The sequence below is a fragment of the Lipophrys pholis genome (genome assembly GCF_963383615.2).
Source record: "Lipophrys pholis genome assembly, chromosome: 2".
Taxonomy (NCBI): Eukaryota; Metazoa; Chordata; class Actinopteri; order Blenniiformes; family Blenniidae; genus Lipophrys; species Lipophrys pholis.
This window is the reverse complement of record NC_137636.1, coordinates 13,479,440-13,498,399: the sequence shown is the minus strand read 5'-3', so window position 1 is coordinate 13,498,399 and position 18,960 is coordinate 13,479,440. Positions and strand designations below refer to the sequence as shown.

The window sequence follows — 18,960 nt, the reverse complement described above, 5'->3', positions numbered from 1 at the left end:
CTTGGAAAGAAGAAAGACGTCCACATGTTAATACACTAAAGGCACTGTTTGTTCCGTTCTTTTTAACCATTGTTAATGTATAGCTCTTGGGGTTCTGGTTGCGAGGGTGGGGCCTCTTTAGATCGTCTCTGTGTCAAGCAGGCATAAAATCCTGAAACTTTCGTCCCTTGGACTCTGTGTTTAACATTCCTGTGGCTGGAGCAATTTCAGACCAGGCCTAAAAGCCACAAGCTGTTGATGGTGCGACACGACCGTCCAGTAGATCTCTGTAGGCATGCAGCTCAGCTAACAGTGTGTGCAGTGCTTTGACATGTGATGTGTGCCTGACAGAAATAGTAAGATATCTGCATATTTACTTGTGAAATATCTGGAATTTCCTTGTAATTGGACCACGGCGATGATCATGTTTCTGTGGGTTTTGTTTTATTAGTGATACTTGTGGTGTAACGTCATTGAGGGAAGACCTAATGATTCGGACATGTGTTTATAAACAGTAGGAGTATCTTTGCCATCTGTTCAGTTTTTTGTTCTGTTTACAGCAAATGTAGGAAATAAAACTGTCCGTTTAATTGTTTTATTGACATCTGTAGTTTATCTATTACTCTTTGATCTGTTGGGCGCTGAGGCTTAAAAAAAAAAAAAAAAAAAAATCTGTGATCTTCCTGTTTTCATTAACGTGTGTCTTTTCTTTCCAGACAGTCGTGCGAGTCAGAGGATGCTGCCAGCTTGCCGTCTTCGTATCCGTCCTCGCCCACGGAGAACGGCACACTGACCGCAGAGACGCGGAGTCGACCCAATTCCAAAAGCACTTTAGAGGAGAATGCCTATGAGGACATAGTAGGTAAGCATGCTCGGCAGGGTTCCAAAAACTTTGAAAACAAGTATGGCCTTCATTTAGACGGTTTCTGTCTGATTCTTTCAGTTCAGAATGAATAAAGGAGCATTTAAACAGGAGAAAATAGATATCACCTTATGTTACATTAGCTATTGTATTATCTTATTGTAAGGTAACAATAATTTTATGGTTTTTATGGTTACAGTAAATACATAAAAAGTGTATAAGTGTAATAAGTAGCTCATAAAGGCCCTTTATAGAAGCCGGCAGATATTTTAATGAGCGGTATGTGAAACATTAATAAATGTACTCAGACTGTAATGGCTCTTCTTCCTGTATCCGAATCATGTTGAAAAAGTGAATTTCAATCAACTTCACCATCAGATTAATGGATGCCACGTGGCTTAGGTTACATTTTATTGTAAAAAATAAAGAAGGCCATTTTTTCTGAGACTTTAGTCTGATTCTAGGATTTATTGAAAAGGATCATTGTTTAATTCTTCATTTGCGTGCTGAATTTTTACGAGGGAGCGTCATATTTTCTCTCTTGGTGTTATGGCCCTCACTTTCAACCAACTCAATCACATCCTCTGTGAGATAAGTCGTGTATGAAATTCTGTACATGCTGAAGAGCCAAATTCCTTTCCACTAGCGAATGACCCCAGGCCTTCTGCCCAGTTCTGTTGGCAGTTCCCTTGGTGCCGACTTAATGGAGTGAAAATGTGTGTCAGTGTGAGTACAGGCCCACGACAAAGTCTGGATTCCAGTAGAAGTTAAAAGTTTTACACGCTGAAATACATTTTATGAAAAGCTCTCACGCATGCACAAGTGAGGGCAGGATTTAAAAAACAAAACATGTATCATTCAGTATGACTGTATAATTATAATAATGCATTCGTTTTTGGCAATAAATATCAATTATTTTTTATTTATGTATTGAAGGATCAATTCTGAGGTCATGCGTAGTCTTTGAGCCCATTTTCTTCACTGAGGGTGTGTTTTAGTCTCTGAAAGAGCATCAGGACATGAAAGATTTATTTTTTCCAACTCCAACAAAGTCCTCATTGTTCATCCAACACTGAATGTAACGTTTGCTGTGAGGAGACGTTCACTTGCCAATCTTTATTCAAAACAACAGAATCTTTAAAAGGGAGCTTCCATTTGAGCAGGATGATGGATTTCTTCTATGGCAGGACAGATGATACATTCAAGAAGCAGACGGGGGAGCAGGAAATTTGTCTTTTAAGGTTGCCTGTTATAACAAGTATCCAGAAAAACCACAAAGCCCCTAAAAAACCCCACATAGACATCTTGTCCTGCTTGACTCATCCTGGTTTCCTCCACCTGTACTCAATGTCAGATGTTTAACTATGACTGTGAGTCAACTGTAACCTGTGCTACAGGGTGTTTTCAATAGCACAAATGATGGCAATACCAAGTGGGTGCAGTCGATAAATGGAGTCCCAATGAGTGATACATTTACAAGTCTATGAATCACACTTTGTGCCCCCGTGACAGCATGATTCAACTGTCTGCGCTCACTCTCATGAACGCACCTGAGAAAATGTCTGATGCATGCAATGAGTAATTAGAAAATTGCACCTAGACAACTACATACAATTATGAACTTATGGACCTGCTTTTTTTTGATGCAAAAGATTATTTAAGTAAAGCACATTCCTCATTGTGGCCATTAACTGTCTACCTGTGTGCTGGATGCACTTCAGCAATGCCAGATATTAATACAAAGCTGTAGCCGGTTTTTCCACTTTTGCCTATTTTTCTTTAAGCCATGATTTGTTCAGCAGTGTCAACGCAGTCTCCACTCCACCGGGGAAGCTGATACTACCGTTGTTGCTAGAGTTTGTTCTGTGCCTCACCCCGCCCAGAAAGCCCATTGTACACACAAAAATGTACAATCACAGTGTGCCGCTGAGGTGTGTCCACTCCATATATAATACTGTGTGTCTGGGAGTGTGTTAAAGAGGGATCTGGATGTTTGTAATCAGAGGAGTAGATTAGTACCCTCCAGTACATAAGAAGCTCTACAGACATATCATTTTCCCAGCAGGCTCTCATTTCAGTATTGCTTCAGTTTAATGGCGCAGCAGCACAATGTGGGTGCAGACGAAGCCCTCCTCGGTTTTAACGATGCACAGAAAATAACTCCACCGAGCTAATTTACTGTGTGACACAACATAACGCTGTAAAAATCCCAGCAGTAAGCATTTTCTAGTCACGCATGTGTGCATGAGTAGGTGCGTACTGGTCCAATTATTACCTTAAAAATAGTCTCTTCCAATATTAATCTTACAGGTAAAAAAAAATAAAAAACACTTTCTCAATGTTAGAGAAGCAGAGGTCGTTGGGTTTTGCTCTAATAACTAATATGAAAAAAGAAATGCTTTTTTTCTTTTCAATTTCTACCGACAGATAACACAGATTTTCTTTCTTTTAAAAGTTTCCTTTCATGCATTTCGACACCATCTGGCTCTGTTCTTATTCTTCGCTGTGGTTTCTCCTCTTTCTCACAACCTTTTACAGACCCTGCCAAAAAGCTATTCTCAGAGCACATGTCTGAATAGACATGGACTGTGGTGTTACACAAGTTCTCTCTTTATTGAAGTTGGTCGTTTGCCAGGTGACATCAGTGAGAGCTGCACAATGCCCTGTAACGTCCCCTTTCTCTCCTTTCTGCCCTCATATATTGACTGAAGCGCATCTATAAAGAAGTAATACCATTTGGTCCCAATGCATTTAGGTTATAAAACATCAATATAATTATGTAAACTCACACAAAATGTATAATGATGTTCAGTTAAAAAAGAAGTGGTAAAAGGGTTTCGAAAATCTTATAATACATATCAAGTCTGTAATTGCCAGCATTGTAAGAAAATGATCCTCTTCTTCATCCCTCACTGTTTGCATGCCTGGACAGTGACTCACCACCAGTGTCCAGAGGCTTGAGGTTGGACCGCCGGGGCCTGCAGGGCCGCCTGCCAACAGCAACTGTTTTGAAAATAGGGAGTTCACTTGAAGCAGCTGGGAATGACCTTTGACTTACCTTTCATGACTCATCTCTTTTTAAACTAGCTTAGGGAGGCTGTATTATGCCCTTGACACCCTTTGCTACCCCACGATTACCCTCTTTGACCCCACAGATTCATCTATTTTCTGTCAAAAAAAACCGCCTCTGTCCACAAGTTGTTGCGAGCTTTACTGATGATTTGATCTTGACTGAATACTCACTTCTTCCCTGCAGAGAAGGAGAATCCGTACGAGGATGTTGACCTGAAGCGAAGAAGTTTCGGTCGTAAGTCTTGTCAGTCAGAGAGCAGCAGATCGTGGACCACCATGGACAGGAAGCTGAACTCTCCACCTCAGGTGAGTCTTCCTGCAGTGAACACAACAGCTACGTTTTCCTGTGAGCATACCTCCCTGGCTGTCACTGCAGGGTCCTGGATAAGATCTTTTAAAGAATCCCTCACCTCATTTGTGCCATGACAGGAAACAGTTTGACATGTTTAGACCTGGTGATAGTCACAGAAAGGCCCATCTGGACACACAGCTTCCTCAATTCAGTGCTGAAGCACTTGTCTCCTGAAAGAAAAGGTGGAACGTCTCAGAAGTCATTTGTAAAAACAAGTTTGATCTAATGCTCCTGCAACCACTCCTTTACCAGCTTGTCTGGATATTTCAGCAAATTACACCAAAATAGATTAAAGCAAGTATAATAGAAAATATTAAGTATTAATTAAATAGGATATGACTGCATGGCTTGAGAATGTCCTTATGGGTAAAATCAAAGTTAGCCCACTTTGTTCAGATTGCAGAGAAAATTGTGTGACGATCATCAAAATCTCCAGTCTCTGTTTGATGAGTGCATACCCAGATTAGCACAGACTATCTTCAGGTTGTATTGTTGCATCTAATTACAGATTGAATTCTTGAGTATTTTGCACTGATGTGACGACCAATGTCTTTCTAGCTGTCGAACTATCAGACTATCTGGCTCGGTAACTCGGTGACTCAATAGAAAAGATACAGTAGAGCTTCGAGTTGACAATATCAAAACAATGTTTTAACGGAGAAGCTAAGCAATCGATAGATATTTTGTCAACCACAGTGTGAGGAATGCTAATATGTTCTGTTCACAGGAAAATTATTTTAATCGTTAACTTGGTCTTCTTCTAACAGTTAATGGAATAAACATGACACGGCAGACTTAACTTCTAAAAATAATATGTGACTGTGTCAGTATCAAAGCCATCCAGTGGTCGTCGTGTTAAAATAATTTTATGTCAATTTTTACATTAGAAATAACCTAATGTAGATATTACAAAATAAGCACTGGGAAGTCATTGACGTAAGGAACATTACTGGTGAAAACTTTAAGCGTAGCAAGTATTTTGAGTCCAGGAAGTCTTGAGCAGAAACCGCTGCTGAGAATGAAAACTATTATGAACTGAGATGTAAAACTGTTCACTACTTGATGAAATGTACCAAATATATATCTGCTTTTTCGTTTGTGACTAGTTGCCGTCCAAACCCAGTAGCCAGTCCCTTCGTCTTCCTGGTCCGTGTGATCGTAAGAGTCACCGAATGTCCCAGTTGTCCAAGCGCTACAGCCACGACGAAATGTTGCTTCTTCCCCAGATCGGTGTGTCATCACCGTGCAGCCTGCTGGATGATAGCCTCTGTAGCGCCAGTGATACCCTGGCCTCACACAGGCACTGGAGGATCCCCAAGGTACACACTGCCAGATCCTACACAAACACCTGCTCTAAGTCCTCGCAGAGCCCCGACTTTGTTCTCTTTCCGTTCCCGCTACGCCGACCGGCTCGGGTTTCTGCTGGGACCCAGTCAAAGTCAGAGCAGCTCCGGATCACTTGTAATTCCTCAGTTTGGAAAAGATGTATATTGGACTACAGTACCTTGATGCGTGTAATTACTGTGTGGATTTTAGACCTCATGGTGCCTTTTCTCAAGAACTTTCCCTGAAGCTTTTCACTCGTGTTTTTTTTTTTTTTTTGCTGACCATTAATGCAAGAGCACAAAATATCATGCTGTTACATTTGGCCAGGTACACTCCAGCTTCCTCTATGCTTAAGATGAAAAGAAACAAACCATCAGCCTCTTCACAGAGTTTCCTCTTTCCTCTGTTTACAGCTGGTCCAGAGGATCAACTCCATTTACTGCACTAAACGTGGGAAGAAGAGGCTGAAGAAGCTGTCCATGTCCAATGTTGAGACTGCTTCTCTGAGAGGTAAGGCTTTTCTGGGTGCCCTTTATCCACTGGCTAGATAAGTGTGTAAATATTTGTGTCCCAGCCACCCACATAGATTTCTCACTGTGTTGTACTCATGACAAAATACCCTCTGATCTGTAAAATCCTTGCTTCCCTCTCTGATGTCTGCCTCCAGATGACAACAGTGAGAGTGAGAGTGACTCTGACGACAGGTTCAAAGGTGAGCGGCCACAGCTTCCATAGGCCATGATGAGATTCTGCACTGGTATTCATTCAAAGTTGAGACTTTTCTACTGTGCTAGTAGCATTTGTGAGAATTATCTTTGTTTTCCCGCCACAGCTCACACCCAGCGGTTACTGAAACTGCAGTCCATCCTTCGACGAGCCCCAAGCTACCGAACGCTGGAGCTGCAGCTCATCGAGTGGCAGGAGAGAGAACTCTTCGAGTACTTTGTGGTTGTTTCTCTGAAAAAGAAACCCAGCAAAAACTCCTACTCTCCTGAGGTCACCTACCAATTCCCCAAGGTAACTGTAAAAATCCTAAGTGAGTCCGTCTCATACACGGAGAGTCCTGGATGACTGAGTTATTTTCTCATGAAGCAAATAGCCAAATAAACACGTCGAGTATGTCAGTGCCCCTAAATGCTTTGAAGGTCCTCTACGGGATTTCAAGTGTTTTCTTTCAGTAATTACAAATCACCATTGATTGTCTTCCAGCGTTTCTTATTTTTTTCTCAAATTACTGTTTGTAATTTTATTTTTGCTGCAGCCTGCATTACTGCTATTAATGCCACTACTAGTAGAATATTTGTCATAGATAATTATAGAAGATACATGTTAAAAATATTCAGTATCCATTCATGTGAGCTGGACATGTTTTTTGTTATTCCAAATGATATTTTAAGTTGTTTGGTTCTGTTGAAGTGTCCTTTGGGAGATCTGCTTCTGTGCCAACCAGGGAAACACTCAGTCAGTTGTTTTGTTAATGAGGGCTGGAGGGGCCAAAGGTTTAACCTTGTATGGGAGAAACGTTAGTCTGGTCATTTGCTGCTCACACAGACATTCATTGGGTCTTTTATATTTTTTCATAAAAATGGATCATGTATTTCCTCTTTTTTCGCAGCTGGAGAGACCCACTAAGCAGATGAGGGAAGCAGAGCAGAGGCTGAAAGCCATCCCTCAGTTCTGTTTTCCAGATGCGAAAGACTGGAGTCCCGTCTCGGAGTACACCAGGTACAGCTGATCTTCCACAAAGTGGCAAACTCATTAAAGTTGTTTGTGTGTTGGAACGCTACAAAACACAGAAGCAGTAACTCCAGGGAGTTTCTTACTCTGGAAAATTTCTCTAAAGCCACTCACAGGTTACACATTCTGCATACTTCTTGAATTTAGAAGATTTGGCCTTTTTGTGTGAAATCAGTGGGGTTTTTTTTGTCATTGGAATCAAAGTAGAAATGAAAATGGTGGAATAATTGTTCATCTGGGATAAGACGTGCTGTGTTTTGAAAACCTGAAGAGGCATACCTCTTTGTGCGAATTTGATCTTTTCATCACTTTAACGATTAACACCATCATGCACAATGAAATTTGTTTGTCTACTCGTCTGTACTCTTTGATTGTAAAAGATATCCACACTCACTTAAATGTGTTTTGCAGGTTTTTATTAACACACCTTTTCTTCAATGCATGCGAGTGTTGACCACATGTCATTTTGTCATCGTGTTGATTTTCTTGTGTTTGAATTTGGTTTTGGCTACAGCGAGACCTTCTCCTTCATGCTGACTGGAGAGGACGGCAGCAGGAGGTTTGGGTACTGCAGACGCCTGCTGGTAAGCCACTGTTCAGCTCCCTGTCTTCTGCTCTCTGCTGACAGCCCGCTGAGCCCTGTTTGTTGTGACAGACGTTTTTATCCGCGCACGCAATGTGCTTTTCCTTTGGCGCTGCTAATGTCTTGCATGACCATCCAGATTGGCGACAGGAAAATCACCACACAAAAAAAAACGACACATGACCTCGGCATTAGTTTAATAAAATACAGAAAGAAATAAATGGAGACAACAATGATCCCACTTAGTGCTGTAGCAGCTGATCAGCATCAGTGCAAGGCCAGGAAATACCTTTAGTAATGTGTTTGTAGGAGAAACATCTGGAATAACAAACATTCAAACCACATGTTTATGAACTGGAATGTTTATGAAAGTTGCTATTTCAAATATATTGCAGTAATTGATTTCACAAATCCTTCAGAATGAATGTGTGTTCAACAGGTACAATCATGAATTATACATTAGGAAAAGAGATGAGAGTGTGGACATTAAAGAAAGTCAAAAAAAGGGAATAAAACTTAACAAGATTAAAATAATTGAAGCTAAACCTCAGTTAGGCTTGACTTATTGAATATAATGATTGTTCCTCTGGAATGAAAAGACAAAGAAAAAAACCCGTAAAAAATCCAGTTGTTGTCATTCTGGAGCATTTCTTCTGTGTGATGAGGCCACGCAGAGCTTTCAAGCGTTTTGTTGAGTTTTGCATTCAGCTTGTGGGTAGAGAGCATGTCTGTGTGGGACTCCACGAATGTGCAGCGAGTTTCTCTTGCCATTTGGCATTTCGGAGTATGCGCATGCTACCACAGTGCGTATGGCCTTCAGATGTTTACTCTGAGCGTCTCTGTGACGGCGTGTGTTCATCAGCCAGACATTGCTGGTAGTTCTTTGACAGACAAAAACAGTGCTGAACGCTGCTATGTTTGATCTACTCTGTTGATCCGCGATTCATCTCAATAAAAGCTGATTTAAACAAAGGTAGAAGAAGAGGTGAGCAGCTCCCCTCCAGTAACTTTGTTTCCTCCCTGCTGTCTAACCAGAAGTTGGCAGTGACTGAGCATTCCTGAGGACTTGAATCAAGCTCCACATAGTTGATTTAATCATCCATTTGGAAAAGCGGAGGAGAAACAAGAGGAGAAAATTGTATACCTAATATGGACAAGTGGACTGGCGTTTGTTGAGTGCTTGTATTCATTTGTGTGTTTAAATGTGTTTTTGAAGCATATTGTGGTCCGTGAGCACACTGAGGAGAGCAGATATGATCAGGGGGAGCAGATAACCCACCTACATGTGGGAAGGAGGCCTTCACATCATCAAAGACGTTCACTTCAGACAACAGATTAAATCATACAGTTAAACCACGGCATTTAAACAACTTATCCTACTCATCTTAAGGTGGAGTTCTGAAGATGGTTGTATTTTCATCATGATCCCTGGTCTAGCTATATAAACTATGGGAAATATATGCTTAGCTGATTTTTTTTTCCTTTCTCACAAAAATATAAGTCCATTTTAAGAACCTTACAATTGAAAATTCTTCTAAATCCTGGAACTAAAAATATGTATGCAGTACATTAGGTAGACGCACAGGAGGTGTTTCATCCTTAACTGTGAAGTAGTTTTTTTGTGTTTGTGCACTGGTGGTTTCAAGTGTCTTCCTCGCATGTATAAATTGAGTTTATCCCAAGATCGGCTTTCACACTTTGATGCCATAATAAACTTTGCTCATACGCACATCATTTAAAATCAAGCTTTGAGTGGGCATAGTCAAACTGAACCCATTCGTATGATTGAGAAAACAGCCATGTAGTGACAAACACACTGGACACAATGAAGCTCAAATAGTCCCTTTTGCAAGCATGAGGAAGCTTTTGGTCTTGAACTGTGCATGTTTCGGTCTTTGCTCCTTATATTTTAACTTTTCTTTTTTCATCATGTCTCTTACAAGAACTTTATAGTAGCTGTGTCAGTACTCTAAATGCACATCTTAATTGTTTTTATAAAAACCTCTGTCAGCATATCTGTTCATGTCCAATAAGTCTGTGTTTTTTTTTTTTTTTTTTTTTTCTTCTTCTCTCACAGCCGACTGGGAAAGGACCTCGTCTTCCAGAGGTGTACTGTGTCATCAGCAGGCTGGGCTGTTTTGACTTGTTCTCTACAGTGAGTTCAGTCTTGTCCTTTAGGCACACATGTAAATGTTTGCACACATTCATAACACATTAGGAAAGCCAGCTGAAGCCAGCGAGCTGTATGTGGTGTTGTAGCTGTGGTTAACCTGTCCCAGAGCTGAGCAACCACCCCCCACCCCCCCTCACTCTCATTTCCCAGAGTGTTATAGTTTCCTTCATTCAAGTCTTATCGGTGCCAACACAGAGCATCGCAGTCACTGTTTGACTTTTTCAGCCTTATCTGATGATTTTATTATTTCACAGTGAGTCAATCCAGACGGTTGAAAACAAATTGACTGCTACATTACAGGGAAATGATACAACACAGAATATCTTAAAGACAGTTTGCATAAACATTTGGGATTTAATAATAAGCATTATGAGACTGCAGTTGATCTTTAAAAAAAAAAATCTCTGAAAAGAAACATCCCAAAACTGTACTTAGTAGTTCAGTTCAAGCAAAATTGACAGAATTATGTTGATGAAGTATGATGAACCTATTAGCACAATTTGCTATTTATTTGTGAACGGCAGTACTTCATTACTAGCATCAAGGATAGTCTTCCAGAAGTGATGAGAGGGAAAGAAATGGCCCAAATCTTTAAAAATGGATTAAATGATTGCTGTCTTAAAGCATTTCAGATGAGGATGTGTCAGACAAAGAGGCAGACTGACAAACACACAGATGGAGAGAATGAGAAGGCTGATATCATATGACCTTGAAAATGAGCAATTCTCTAATCAGCTTTCCAGACAAGAGGGGGAGTGGATGAACACAGGCTGAGAAGGACATGGGGTGGAATTTTCCAGTCAGAAAGCATGAAAATGGACAAATTAGCTATTTTTCAAAATATAAAACGCTGTTCTGGAAACAGTGGCTCGTACGCAAACACATACAGTATGTTCCAACAACTGACATTTTCACCAAAAAGTCTGGAGAGTTTGCAATGCAGCTGGTATAATAACTGGTATATTAAGAAAACTCTGCTTTTCCCTCACAAATGCAGATCCTGGACGAGGTGGAGAGACGGAGAGGTGTCTCAGCAGCCCTGGTCTATCCTTTCATGAGGAGTCTGATGGAGTCCCCCTTTCCTGCACCAGGAAAGATGATCAAAGTAAAGACATTCCTGCCCGGTGCAGGAAATGAGGTCAGAGCTTCTGGACAATCCAGACACAACATTTTTCTCGTAGAAAAACAGAAGATTCAGATGGAGTGAACCCAGAGGTGCTGAGTGGATTAATATTTCTCTCTCAGGTCATTGAGCTGAGGCGGCCCACCGACTCCAGACTGGAGCACGTGGACTTTGACAGCCTTTTCAGATGCCTCAGTGTGCGTCAGGTGGTACGCGTCTTCGCCTCGTTGCTGCTGGAGCGTCGAGTCATCTTTGTGGCCGACAAGCTCAGGTTAGTTTCTACCACTCCCAAACAAATGAGTAATGATTTATTAAATCTTCTGAAGTGACTTCATGTGAAAAACAACAGCAAAATAGCTTTCGGCAGTTAATAAACAGTCTCTGGGTTGATTCATCTACCCTTTGTCTTTTTTTTTGTTTGTTTTTTCCCTCAGGGTGAAAGCTTTTGGCTTTAACTTTTACTTTGACAGTTATTTATAGGCCACAGGTGTAGTGGTTAGCACTCTTACCTCATAGCACAAAGGTTCTCAGTTTGAGGTCATGTTGGGCTTGGAGCCCTTTCTGTATGGAGTTTGCATGTTGTGATGGTCTGTTTGCAGACTAGACACATGTCTTGGGTGTATCCTGCTTTCACCCAATGCAAGGTGGGGTTGGCTCAAGCCTCCCCGTGACCCCAAGCAGGACAACCTATTATAAAAGAATGATTTAAGGATTTGATGTAATCCGTGGGCCAGGTAATAGTGAAAACTATGAAGCATAATTCATGCAGCATTGCAGTAGATTGAAGCGGCTAGCCATGAGCCCCTGGTGTAACAAAAGGTGAGTTCAAAAATGGATGGAAATCATGAACAGAATAACCAGGATGATAAATATTATGTCTGTATAGATTATCAGATAACAGGACTCCAGTGGCCATGTTTTGCTTTCCATGCCATCTGTCATATCAAACAGAGGAGGAGTTCAGAATAACAAACACATTGTGCCTATTTAAACTATCTTTGGATGATGGAAGCATTCACCTCACTCATAATAGCAACACTGTGTTGAAGCTTCATTAGTTGCTCCGTGCAGAGCTGGATAATTGTGGCTTTTGATGGTAATTGGTCTCTGAAAGTCAAGCAAGAGGTCACTCTGTCAGATGCCAGTTTAGATACCAGCAGAAAAGTGGGTCAATGCAGTGAGAGTCACTTCCAGAGTAGAACTGGGCGGGGACGATAAGATGTGATGAGTCTCCAAGGACTCTGTGTCCCAGTCTGTCCTCTTTCTGCAGAAAACACAGGGGTACTTTTAGAGCATTAGAAGCGAGGGTGGAGCGGGAGAAGAGGAGAAGTAATCTCTCCATGTATCAGAGCCCAGTTTAAACAAACATCAGTGGGGGCAGTGACTGTGAGGGGAAGGAATGCACTTCCTGTGTGCGCGACTCTGCCCTCTGTGATCCGTGGCTCGACTGTCACCGATTGACTTATGATGCCACGTTCACTCCCTACACATGAGCGACCTCACTCTCAGTCCCTGGAGAAACTTTGTCCAATCTGCTCATTACCCAAGGTGATAATATCAAGGAGTCACTGGGTGGGATTAGGCAACAATCTGACAATATAATACGATATATGATGAGATTTCAGGCTGCACAGTGGTGTGGTGGTTAAAACTCATTAAGATAATCCCTGGTTTGACACTGGACTTGGTGCTTTTTTATATGTATTTTCTTCCTGTATTTTGTGAGTTTTCTCTGTTTTCCATGTTGTCTTTCTGCCTCTGCTCTGGCTTCTTATGTCTGCGTAGTATTTGAATAAGTAGGATTACATTCACCACTGGTGCTTTTCTTTGAATCATTTTACCTCTCAAGATGGAAAGCTGGATTTATTAATGAAATCGCACACTTTTGACAATGTATTGCAATCGTTGCTGGGTTTACTGTGAAAAGGCGATAATGGATCTTCCTGTTGTCAGATCTTTACACAAAAGAATTTAATGAAACATCTGAAATCTGACTCAAGCCTTTTATTCAGTATATTCACTTACATTTAGAATTTGAGTCATGGCCCGCACAATCGTGGAGAGGTTGGCACTCTCGTCTCATGGCGAGAAGTTCTCAGGTTTGAGTCCGTGTTGTGCCACTGGGCCTTTCTGGGCCTTTGTTGCGTGGGTTTCCTCCCACAGTCCAAAAACATGTATTTGAGGCTAATTGATGACCTCAAATTTAACCTTTGGCCATCGTCAGCAGTTAAATTACTTTATTGTTATTTAGGAAATATTCAATGTAAAAATCTAATTACAAAATACTAAACAATCCCCCTCAGTGAAAGAATACTATGATATTGTGGTATAAACATGCAGCCACTAACTGACTGATGACTATTATCATTGAAATCATTTATGCATATGTGTGGATTTTAAAGTGCATGCATGCGTGCAGCCTTCCCACAGTTCAGATTCTATGTGAAAACAGTGACAGGACTTTACCGCAGCATTAATGACTTCTGTGATAAAAGAGCTTCTCTCTTCTGGGGCTCTGGTTCATAATCTACTCCCAAAAATACCTCGGCTGCAAAGCATGATGTATGTTTCTTTCTTCCAAAATGTACATCCAACACATGCAGAAACAGAGAGGAGAAGCTATTTTAGGAAATAGTCACATTCACTTCACTTGTAATAGTGCAGACAGATAAACGCCTGCTGCACAGATCATTGCTTTCCGGGGATATTTCACTATCTGATACCTGCAAATACAAGTTTGAAGTCTAACTGGATAAACTCGTCATTAACTGTCACACTCTGTAAGTGTTTCACTTGACTGAACTGCAGATGCTGGTTGAGTTTTGTCAGTGCGAAAGGCTTGCGTAAACAGTCTGCATGAGGACAGGCAGACTATTGCATCTTAAGTCTGAACGGCTTTTCCTAATTTGACTATTGATTACATAAAAGTTATTGACAGTTCATACCTCTCAGTTCATAAATCCATTTATCCATCCAAAGGGGCACTGGATGGATACGCGTTATTGTGCAACAACACATCGTCAGTAGGGTAAAACTAACCTGTCTTACCACGGTCTCATCCGCTCATCCCAGTTGACTATGGGAGAAGAGCTCTTACATCCCAGACAGGATGCCAAGTCAATCACAGGGCAAACTGACAGACAGACAACTACTCACACTCAAACAGACTCAAACCAGAGATATTCTTGCTATGAGACGAGTGTAATAACCACTATGCGGCCAGTATGTGACACTATTACATCAAATCAAACAGGTGGTCCCATTCAAATCTCTCAATGATAAAGACGGGAGCCTGAATGTTTCTGAGTGTTACAATATTTTCAGTTGGTTTGCCACCACCTGCTGCGCCACCACGCTGCGGCCCAAGTGTATCACACTGAGGCAGCGCAGAAGGACAGAAAATAATTCAGTGAAATATAATATGCCTGTGTTCAGGAGGAAAGAGTAAAAAGGGAGGAGACCTTAGAGGAAAACTAAACAATGGCTGGAAGCTTTTCTCAGTCATGGTGAATTAATCAAGCTCACTTTCCTGTGTTGGCTGCTTGGGTTTCTTCACAGACCCACACACTCGTTTCTCCTTGTGGTTGGACGACATGATAAAAGAGTGCAATTTTTTAAGGTACCGGTGTTGAGTTTGGGTGTCCTGGTCTGCGTTTTCCGAGAGTGAGTTACTGTTTTGCAGCTGCAGTTTTAGGATCGATGATTGTAATCCTCAGACATGTGCGGAATTATTGGCGCTGTTGCAGGCTCTCTCCCTCTCATCAAATGTGTGGTAGCAGTCGTTTCATCCAGTCCTCTGTTATTCTCAAAAAATGTTCTCTCCTGCTCTGCAGTGCTGGTATGAAGCCAAAACCACTTTTAACAACTCAACCGGTTTCCCATGTGGTAGTTAAATACAAAGGTGGAGTGAAATCGACACAGTGTAAACATGTGAACTGTGTCTGTTTTTCAAGCAATATGTGGCCATTACCAGAGACCAGCCAGCTGATTTTTGCATCACTGTCGCTCTCAGAACATTTGCACCCGTATGCAGACGCTCATGCACTCCCACAAATGCACACATACACAACACCTGTGCACATTCGTTTTCTTTCTAGACACCCTCGAGCTCAAGCTCAGACATTTTGTTTTCAATGAGAACATGCAGTATAGTTTTTCATTGGGGAGCCATTTTTCACTGTAGAATGCTTCTGCTGTTCAACTGAGAACCAGTGGCTGGAGATCCTTATAGACAGGAAGTGAGGAAAAACCATTTGGGGACTGAGGGAGCAAGCATAGAAGAGGATAAAAATACACCATGTGCAGCCTACTGGAGAAATCCTATAGATCATTATATACTTTGCTGTCGCTTTATATTATTTATATGTGTTATTTTGAGCTTGTGAAGTATTGCAAAGTTGAAAAATGGCTTTGTGGCACTTTACAGCACAGCTGGTGTGTTAGAGCTGTGTCTGAAGTCGATTTTAGTACCGTCACTTTGTCCTTTTGTCAATGCAGTCAGTCTGAGGAACGTCAGGACGGGCCGACACAGTGCAGAGCTGCAAGGCATGTGACGGTACTGGCTTTTGTCTGCCTCCCTCTTTCTCTCTCAAATGCTGAAATCTGCCCTCGTTCTATGGGTTTCATGGACTAAGCCTCCCGATCCCATGTTTCCTAGAGTATCTGCCAGTTTGGCCTCACACACTTGAAACTGGGCCTGGCGCACTGTGAGAGCTAATATGTCAGGATTAACTCTCCAACCTCAGCAGCTCTACACAGACCTCACCTCTGCACAACTGGATCTTCCTTTTCCTGAGAGGAAAATCATAAATTCAAATTTCCTTTAAGTGTGTAATCAAAGTAAATTTAATCAAATCAATTTTAGCTTGTGCTTGGGTGGTGTCGTTTATATTTATGGGTAAAATGGGATTAAACATTTCAGCAGATGCTCGTGTCTGACAAAATCGGTTTCATTTTGCAACTATAGACCTGCTGCTCTTTAGTTCATTGAATCTGTACATTCGCCAATTGCAGACATTTGGTCAAACAATTACCAGCTTATATTTACTGAAAGATTTCAACGTGGCCAAACTTACTGCTAACCAGTAGAGCAACAAGCGACACTTAAAAACCCACAGGACAAAAAAACCACCGCACCGCACCATCCAATCTGGAGCAACCACACTGCAATCACTATATTTATCTTCACCCGCAAACATTAAAGGAGCCATCGTCAAGCACCTGTGATCTTCTTTTCCTTGTAATACTCATTTTATATTAGCCCAGGTAAAATGTTTGGTTCATCATGTATTATTCTTTTGAACATGTTTTTTTTCCGGACCTGTGTGTGCTTGACGTTTTGCTCTGGATGAAATGGGAATGTCCTTCTCTCTTTCCAAAGTTGAGTGGCAACCTCTGGTAGTGTTTTCATTGCATGTTCATTTTCTCCCAGGAGTGTGCGGTTGAGGGAATGAGTGTAATTGATCCTTCTGGTATCAGTGGTGTGTTGGACCATGTGTAGCCTGTGGCAAAGGTTTTTCTGAAATCTGTGCCCCGTCACTCCCTGTTGGAACTCGTCAGACCCAGGAGACGAAATCTGTTAGGAATTATCAGCCCCTCCTCAGGCAAATGGAAATCAGACTGGTCAAAGTAAAGCTGCAAGTGCTACGTGTTGAGAGTGAAGTGGAAAAGGCCAGAACAGACTGATGGCTATGGTTATTATAGCACTTGGGGTTCGCTGGTGTAATTCTATTTTACCCCGTCGAGGGAGCACATTATAATCCTGCCAATTTGACTCTTGGGAAGTTCAGATGAAAAGACTTGTGGCAAATACTGTAACGTCGTCCACTTGATTACTTTGAAATAAGTTGTGGGAGTTTTGTCAGTTTCCTTGTATTTTGCTCCAATCTTTCAAAGAAGGTCAAACCGATTGAGAGCACACGAAAACAATGACTTCTGTTGGCTTAAATGATCTTTTTGCAGTTGATGTTAGCAACCACAGCAAAACATGTCTCATTGAAAGTGCATCTGTATCTCAAGTAGGACCCCATTGCATACCATGTTTGATCCCTGGTCTTGTCCTTGATCCATACTGATTTAACGGTCTTTTGTCTGTACGTGAGTGTGATTGGGCCCACAGTTTATTTTCACTCTCTTTGTGTACATGGACTGGATAGTATGTAGAAGACAGAGGGGAGGAGGGTCAGCCACTGTCAACAAGCGACGGATCGTGAGAAAGACAGGCTGCTATTTGTGATCTTGATGTTATACCGCAGCTGTCGGAGTTAAACCAAAGTGCTGCTTTTTTGTATTGCGTCAACAAGCTTCCAGCTTAACTACAGCAACATGTCACAGTCACGCCACCCCTGCAGGCAGAGTGGAGCAATATCAGAATAATGCATTTTTCAATGGGGCTTACTCTTACGCTTTGTGGTATGTGTGTGAAGTTGTGCTGAACTCTGTGTGGGAGAAAAGCCAGAGCAATCAAAGTGGCCATTTTTCATTCCAGAAGTGTTTTAGCATACAATCTTTAAGTACTTTTTTTCATGTATTTGTCTAAACGCACAAATAGCTGAGAACAGATGAGCTGCGGAAAGAGCAGAAAGTCAAAGTACAGAGCGCCTCGCTGTGACGTTATGCCTCATATAAAAGGATCCGTTTCACAACCAAAGAGGATCAAATTGTTATTTTACATGGGAAAAGCCTTGAGAAAAAGAAATACACAGTTTGGGAAACCTATATAATGGTTTATGAATTATGATTCAAACATTTTGACTGATATATTTGTAAGCCAGCATGACTGGACTCTGCAGGAAAATATTTAACCACACAATCCATTACCCACCTTACCTTTTATCCTCTATTCCAAAACAAAAGGTACTTGATGTGTGTGCTATTTCTTTTTTTTTTCTTCCATCCTCAGCACCCTGTCCAGCTGTATGCATGCAGTGGTGGCACTGCTCTACCCCTTCTCCTGGCAACACACCTTCATTCCTGTCCTGCCAGCGTCCATGTTGGATATCGTCTGCTGTCCCACTCCCTTTTTGGTGGGGCTGCTGTCCAGCTCTTTGCCTAAACTCAAAGAGCTGCCAATAGAAGAGGTGAGTGCTCTGTCTCTGTCTCTAATTGCACTTTATTTGTTCTAGGATTTCTCCTCTGACTCTCTGATTGAATCCTGTCTCTTGCTGTAATAGATATTGATGTTTCAAGTGATAAATTGCAATGATGCAAATTTCAAGTGATTTGATTATAAACTGGTGATTGTTGCGATCTTTTTTTTTTATATCCTTTGCCTCCAATGGTATTTATATTGGTAGACTAAACAGCATGACTCCCAAATAAACAAAACAATTGTATATTTTCAGCAGTAGTCTAACATCTAAAATGTTCCCATCTCCACAAATACAACTATCTGTGAACACCTCTGGTTTTTTGATTCACTTGATTACAACTTGGAAGAGCTTGGGTTATACATCTTTGAATTTGAAACAAGGCTTTTTGAAAATTCATCACGTTTTTTTTTTCTTTAAGAACAAAACATAAAGTATATATGTGGTTTGATGTGAGAAATATATAACTGCTGAGTTAAAGAATGATCCTAAACAATGGATTAATATGATGGCTGCAGCCTTTCAACAAAGCTAAATCTTCATTTTGACCGTGTAAGAATTGTGCCCTATCTATTTTTATTTTCTCTAAGCAATTTGTTTATACATTTTAAATGCTTTTATAAAATCTGTTGGTCAACACTCTCACAATGTGCGCGCACACACAC

General features: G+C 41.2%; 1 protein-coding gene across 4 annotated transcripts in view; it reads left to right on the top strand.

The window, feature by feature from the left end:
- The window catches only part of dennd2b (DENN domain containing 2B), a 48,771-nt gene that overhangs the window by 24,980 nt on the left and 4,831 nt on the right, over positions 1-18,960 (top strand). For all 4 annotated transcript variants that reach the window (XM_080458185.1, XM_080458186.1, XM_080458187.1 and 1 more), the window contains 12 exons: positions 696-841; positions 4,098-4,219; positions 5,372-5,584; positions 6,005-6,101; positions 6,259-6,303; positions 6,424-6,608; positions 7,207-7,316; positions 7,843-7,912; positions 9,989-10,066; positions 11,082-11,222; positions 11,330-11,478; positions 18,109-18,286. In XM_080458185.1, the coding sequence (XP_080314311.1) occupies positions 696-841; positions 4,098-4,219; positions 5,372-5,584; positions 6,005-6,101; positions 6,259-6,303; positions 6,424-6,608; positions 7,207-7,316; positions 7,843-7,912; positions 9,989-10,066; positions 11,082-11,222; positions 11,330-11,478; positions 18,109-18,286 (1,534 nt within the window). The remainder of the gene's footprint in view (positions 1-695; positions 842-4,097; positions 4,220-5,371; positions 5,585-6,004; positions 6,102-6,258; positions 6,304-6,423; positions 6,609-7,206; positions 7,317-7,842; positions 7,913-9,988; positions 10,067-11,081; positions 11,223-11,329; positions 11,479-18,108; positions 18,287-18,960) is intronic.